Consider the following 7,107-nt stretch of genomic DNA (forward strand, 5'->3'; position numbering starts at 1 on the left):
TTAACATTTTCTTATTGGTTACACCTTGGTTTTAAGCATGAAAATTTCTAAAAATGTCTGTATCTTTCAATACAACATTTTTGGCAATATTTATATAGGAAAAATCTGCAGTTGTGTCCGCCTAAAAGCAGTCGATCATTTTTAATAAAACGGTTTGTCCTGAAAGTCTAAAATTGTATTCCAAATCCACTTCCTAGAATGTCAGAACCGGTTACTGATGTTAGCAGGGTATGCCTGTAATATATACAGACTGTTTAACCAAAAACTGTCTTTTAGTGAGCAGTCATATTGGAGAAGAACTTGAAGGACTCATGCTTCTTTTGAAAATTTAGTTTACACAGGAATGAAAGGTGCAATACGGAGAGAATCACATCCCTCATCACACAGCACATCTCAGATGCCAAGTTAACAGCAGAAAATGAAGAAAAACTTGTGTATACTTTGCCCCTGGAGAGAACAGACAAGTTTCCAGGTAACAGACTGTGTGACCACATAGAGTACAGCCCCTGGCCCACGATGATGCTGACTGCATTTTCTGCGGCTCTCCAAGTCCTGCTCTGAAGCTTCTACATGAAAGTATCCATAAGTACTCTCCCTCCCATTTCCAATGTAATGAAGTGTGTTACTTGGACATGGTTTTGATGAGAGAGCAACTAAGTTTCCCTGAATGTAGTCCACTGAGAAACTCGGGTTTGCTCTCTTCATCAACATTAAACGAAGCTTTGACATATATCTTTCCTGAATCAGCAGAAACCTTTCATTTCTGTTTGAGATACAGGCTCAATAAACCTTATTTTTAAAACATTTACAAGCAGGTCTATAGTTTCTTGGTAAATTATAATTTTAATTATGAATGTAAGATACTGATTATAAAAAAATTTGGAAAGTACAAAGAAGAAAATTCAGTTTATTCCATGCCGCCTGAATTTTTATTTTGAAGTTTTTTGAGTTTTTAAATAGACATACAGATATAAACACACACATGGCCATAGAAATGCAGGAGATTTTAAAGTTTATGAAACTATAATAGAGATGTAAAATAACAAAAATGATTTGAAGGACAAGAGAACACCTTATGGGAATGTTTTCTTGAATTGCTGGCATCTCTAATGTGAAAATATTTTCAGATTTATCTATCCTGAGTAATTGTTAGCAATTAGTATTTTAGTGTACTCTTTACCAATAATAATTGCATTGTTTTGTTACTTTGCTTTTTAGATCTTTGCAGAGACCTTGAAAACTCTTCTGACCAGGGCATAATGAGTTTTGGTGTTTCCATGACAACTCTAAATGAAGTATTCTTGAACCTAAAAGGCAGATCAGCAATTAATGGGCCAGGTATAAAAATGTGTGTCTAGCAGGAAATTAAGGAAAAAGAAAATGACCATGTGTTAATTTATATTTATAGATTTTTCTGTGGAATTCTAACTAGAAGGTGAATTAGGTATAAAGGGGGCCATCCACCTTTTAAGGTATCGTAAATGTTTTATGGTAACGTCATCAGGCTTGGGGCCAGACCAGTCTCCTTGTGATGCTGTGTGCCCCCTGTCGGGTCTAACCTCTTCCCTCTGCAGTGCCCACCACTATCCCTCAGTAGCTCTCTGCTAACGTCCTAAATCCAGGTTTGTCTCTTTCTTGCCATTCCCTGTAAGAATGTTCTCTTGCCTAGCTAACCAACTCATTCTAATTAACATATTCATGGCAGATAATTAAATAAGATGTTATCTTCTCTTACTTTATAGTAATACTAATTTGAAGAATTTAGAAGCCTACTATGTGCCAGACATAATGCTCAACTGCTGGATTCTGTTGGGTTTTTTTTAAACCTGATTTTATTGTTACTATTTAAAAGTATTTATTTATCTATGGCTGCACGGGGTCTTTTTTGCTGTGTGTGGGCTTTGTCTAGTTGTGGCGAGAGGGGCCTGCTCTCCAGCTGTGGGGCACGGGCTTCTTCTTGGGGCAGCTTCTCTTGTTGCAAAGCATGGGCTTTGGGGCACACAGGCTTGATTGCCCCAAAGCCTGTGGGATCTTCTCAGATTGGGGATCGAACCCCTGTTCTCTGCATTCCAAGGCAGAGTCTTAATCACCGGCCCACCGGGGAAACCCAGGATTCTGTTGTTCTTAATCCCCATAAGTTATTTTATTTATATTATGACGTAGGTGAGAAAGTGAGATTTACACATCTGAGTGATTAGCCGCAGTCATACGGCTCACGTGTGGTGTGGGTGGGACTCAAACAGGGATCTTCATGGACTTTCTCTTACTTAACACCACGGTGTCTTGAAAAAGTTACTGAATGTCAACCGTCGGTGATAAACTGATCCTCTGGAGGAGACGAAGGAAGGAGAAGAATTTTCAGGAAATTCGGCTGTAGACATTTATCATGGTGTTTTTGCATAAGACACGCTCTGCACAAATCCCTCAGTGAAGAGCTTTCTCTACAGATACGAATGAAGTCATGCACTCTAGATGCCTAACCCATGCCCTCAAACTGACTGCATCCATTACATTTGTTTGAAGGAAAGATTTGAATGTAAAAGTTACAGCTATCAGCAGTCGATGTGTTAGAAGTGTTGCTTCAAATAGTCTAACATCATTTCTCAAAGTTTCTAAAGAGAAAATGTAAGTAAAGTAACCTCTTGTAATAGTTTATCACATGGTTACAGATCCCGGTGTCGGGGGCCTGGCGGAAATCGACGTGACCCGAGACCCTGGAGCGGAGTCTGAAGCCCAGCAGGCTCTTGGTTCCCTTCCGGAAGTGAAACAGGCCGCCAGCTCTGCAGCTCTGTGGAGACGCCAAGTCTGTGCGGTGGCGAGACTCCGCTTCTTAAAGCTGAGGAATGAGAGGAAGATTTTCCTGTCCTTGTGAGTATCGCACTTTTTAAGAAATTTTTTTGTTTTGTTATTTTTAAAATATTTACTCACTTACTTATTCTCGTCTGCGTGCGGTCCTGGCTGCAGGGCGCGGTCTCTCCCTGGGGCGTGCTGGCGTCTCTCCAGCTGCAGTGCTCAGGCTTAGTTGCTCCAAGGCACGTGGGATCTTAGTTCCCCGACCCGGGATTGAACCCGTGTCCTCTGCATTGGAAGGTTGGTTCTTAATCACAGGACCACCAGAGAAGCCCTTATCAGACTCTTCAAGTCCTTAGTCCATATATGCATGCTGCTGCTGCTGCTGCTAAGTCGCTTCAGTCGTGTCCAACTCTGTGCGACCCCAGAGACGGCAGCCCACCAGGCTCCCCCGTCCCTGGGATTCTCCAGGCAAGAACACTGGAGTGGGTTGCCATTTCCTTCTCCAATGCATGAAAGTGAAAGTGAAAGTGAAGTCGCTCAGTCGTGCCCGACTCTTAGCGACCCCATGGACTGCAGCCTACCAGGGTCCTTTATCCATGGGATTTTCCAGGCAAGAGTACTGGAGTGGGGTGCCGTTGCCTTCTACCCATATATGCATAAAAGGTCCCAATGTCAAGAAAATACGTCTACTGATTTCTTCATTCATGTAATAGGTTTGTTTTGAGTGTCTGCAGTAATTAAACGCCACTGAAAAGGCCTTGAGACGGACGATCTTGTCAGGGAGAAAAGCACCAATCAAGTAACTACCCAATAACCATGCTGTTTGTTCAGTACACCACAAATCTTTACTGAAGCCTGTAAACTGTTCTACATACCTTGATTGAGATCTGTACCCTTCTGTTAGTGTTTACCTTCTGATTGGGGGAAAAGGTAAAAAATGATAAATATAAAAACTAAATACATTATATAGTAGCTTATACAAAGTAGAGTAGACCAAGAAGCTGGGGAGGGAGCTAGGGTTCATTCTCGACAGGTGGGTCAGTGTTGGTCTCATTGAAATGCTCACCTTTGAGCCAAGACTAGAGAATGGGAAAGGATTAGCAGACAAGTGGTGGAGGATGACGGCTCAGAACTGAAAGCATCTGTTTATCTGGCAAAAGGGAAGTCCTTCAGGTTTTACGAAGAGAAAGCCTGAAAGTAGATAACGCTTGTGAGGTGCTTGACCACAGAGGGAATTTCTACTGTTCTTTCTATGATCAGTAGCTGAAGGGAGACTGCAGTCAGAAGGAAATTTCATTATTTCTTTATGAAGACAGAGAGAACATGCTTTAGTGATGATGGGAATGAGCCAGTAGCAGGGACGTCACGGAGGATGAAGGAAAGATGAACTCAGTGTGGGAGGTCCCAGGAGTGGGGTGGAGCAGGTCCAGAGGAGCACTGAGGCCCGGCCTGTGATGCGAGCAGAGGCATCGCCTGTGATACCAGAGGGGTGGAATGGGACCTCGGGCGCGTCCTTGGATCTGTCTTCTTTGTCGTTGATAAGACCGGAGGGGAATCCTCTCTGGTGGACTTCGTTGTTCTTTCTCTAGAAGCCGTGAGGCTGACAGAGTCTGAGGTCTGATAGGGAGGAGATTACTGAAAAGAGTGGACGCACATACTTGCTAGTGAAACAGAAAGACGGCTTGGAAGTGTTTTACTTACGGTTGTTGAAGTGAGTTCTAGGATCTGAAGCTGGCGTATTCAGTGCTGCATGTAGGTTCATCAAAGTTAAGATACATGTCAGGTAACAGCGGACAGAAGGTCAAGCGTCACTTGAAATCGTGCTCGTGGTGCACTTGGAGCCACAGCGTGAAGCACGGCTCCTTGCCGTCCAGAACTCTCGAGACAGGCCCTCTGAGTCCATCACACTTTTCTATATCGGATAAATCTTTATTATGTTGAATTGGTCCATAGTGGTTTTCAGGTCTACTGTTAATATAGCCTACTTTGCTGTCTATTCTGTTCATTTTTGAGACTTTTAATGCTGAAACCCCAGCTAAAAATCTTAATTTATCTAGTTAAAAAGTAACTGTAATGTATAGTGGAGCTATATGTCACGTTGTATTTTCCAAATCTCCTGTAAATGTGTTGTCATACTTTTATAATATAAAAAATAAAAATGAAAGAAGAATGAAGCAACAAGAGTAAAGAGATATTTTAAAAGCACCCCCTAGGTAGGCTGTCTGAGGTCCCGCAGACTCTTCCACGCGTCCTGGTCAGCCAGCACGCCCGCAGAGGAACCCTCCGGACCTCACCTCCTCCTCTGGTCCTCCGTCCCCCTCGGACGCCTGGCAACGTGATACAATCATGCTAAAATGTGGGCCCACTTTCAGATTAATCCCACTCTGGGTTTCATTTTGTGTAACTACATGGCATGTCTGCGTGTTGGATTTCCATAGGTTGGCCTTTAAAGAGCGTGTCTGTGACTTAATCAGAGGGAACGTGTTTTAGACTCACGGTTTCATTTTCTCTGACTTAGGTTAGTGGTGTTCGGAATTGCCTTAATCCCCACTGTCTGCGAGAAGATCGTGTATTCAGTGTATTTTCATGATCATCGCTGGGAGTTTTCACCCGGAATGTACTTCCGTTCTCTGGAACAGCTCCCTCAACCTCCTCTGACCAACCTGTTGATCATCAACAATACAGGTGAGCGACAGGCCTTCAGTGTAGCCTCAGTGAGCTTTTTTTTGGCTATGCCATGCAGTTTGTGGGGTCTTAGTTCCCTGGCTAGGGATTGAACCCACACCTTCAGCAGTGAGAGCGTGGAGTCCAAACCACTGGACCACCAAGAAGGCTGTAGTCTTCAGTTTTCACTATCAAAGAACTTTGAGGAGGGCAAAGTTGAGAGGCAGACAAACCTGTCTTGACAACAACATGAGGGGCGGAAGCAGGGCCTGTCTAGCCTGCCTCATCTTCAGGTTGAGGAAACTGAAGGACTTGTTTTCGAATCAAGAGAAATAATGGAAGAATGGAGAATATCAAGCTTGCTTGATTCTGTGCCGGTCTTGTGACTCGGTCACCAGGGCTGTAAGCATCGTGCTGGGGTACCCTGGTCCCCACGTCTGGGTCCTGAGGGGGGATTTTGTGTGTATTTTGTAATTACAGACATTGCAGAGTTCTGGAAAGTCTGTAACATTCACTAATAAAAAGTTTTATTTCCGTGAGAATCACAGATTTCTCAGGAAATAACTAAGAATTGCAAGAGAAGTGAACACTTTCTGGAGAGGGTCGAGAGCGTGGGCTGGAGTCTTAGGTCCCAGCATCAGAGAGCGCTTCCTGAGCTGGGAGCGTGACGGGGGCTCTACCGGGGCAGGCGCACCATTCCTTCACAGAAGACGAAACCGTTATCCTAAAGCCTTGACACTGACCTTCCTGCTCTCGTGCTGCCTTCTTCGCGGGCTTCTTCAGGATCCAGTATTGAAGATGCTGTGCAGTCCCTGAAGCATCAGAATCTAGTTCTGGAGGTAGATGATGCTAGAAATAGAAACGGCTCAGACGACCCTTCCTACAACGGAGCCATCATCGTGTCTGGTGGCCACAGGGTACGTTTGCCTCCATGGACTTTTTTAAAAAGATTGTCAAACCAAATTTTATTTTTAAATAGATTTTAAGTGGGAAGGAAAAAAGATCTGCTTCTGTTTACCACTAAGTACCTTTGTCTAAAAGACATACACATTCAACAATTCAAATTATAATTCCAAGGGAAAGAATATATCTGAATCTTTTTTTTTTTTTTTTGCCTCCATGGACTTTTATCATGCATGGCTTTTTGCCACATCCAAATACTTGTAAATCATAGAAAAGCAGCTCAATTATTCTATAATCAATACAACTTGAACACGGCTTTGCTGCTTTTAGAAGAAGGTATGAAATTTTAATCCTCTACAGGGCACAGTTTCCACCTTCTTTACTTCTTAATAGGATCATTTTTAATTAATAAATTTATTATTATTATTAATAAAGTTGTTTAAAATTACTTTATTCATTATAAAAGCAAAGTGTCTTTTGAGGACACTATGGATGAGCCTGGAGGGCATTATGGTAGGTGAAATAAACCAAACAGAAAAAGACAAATGCTGCATATGGTACGACCTAGAAGTGGAATCTTAAAAAAAAAAAAAGACCGTCAAGCTCATAGAACAGAGAGTAGAAAGTGGCGGCTAGGGGCAGGTGGGGGAGTAGGACGGCGTTGGTAAAAGGGCAGAGGCTTTTAGCTATAGGATAAATAAGATCTGAGCTTTAATGTGAGTTTGTGACTGTAGCTGGTAACAGTGT

General features: G+C 42.8%; 1 protein-coding gene across 3 annotated transcripts in view; it reads left to right on the top strand.

Annotated features, from left to right (window-relative positions):
* The window catches only part of ABCA10 (ATP binding cassette subfamily A member 10), a 54,478-nt gene that overhangs the window by 22,394 nt on the left and 24,977 nt on the right, over positions 1–7,107 (top strand). For all 3 annotated transcript variants that reach the window (XM_002696224.7, XM_005221367.5, XM_024981112.2), the window contains exons 17-21: positions 333–472; positions 1,219–1,338; positions 2,670–2,868; positions 5,312–5,478; positions 6,241–6,374. In XM_002696224.7, coding sequence (XP_002696270.4) covers positions 333–472; positions 1,219–1,338; positions 2,670–2,868; positions 5,312–5,478; positions 6,241–6,374 — 760 coding nt within the window. The remainder of the gene's footprint in view (positions 1–332; positions 473–1,218; positions 1,339–2,669; positions 2,869–5,311; positions 5,479–6,240; positions 6,375–7,107) is intronic.

This window comes from Bos taurus, chromosome 19, assembly GCF_002263795.3.
Source record: "Bos taurus isolate L1 Dominette 01449 registration number 42190680 breed Hereford chromosome 19, ARS-UCD2.0, whole genome shotgun sequence".
NCBI classification, from domain to species: domain Eukaryota; kingdom Metazoa; phylum Chordata; class Mammalia; order Artiodactyla; family Bovidae; genus Bos; species Bos taurus.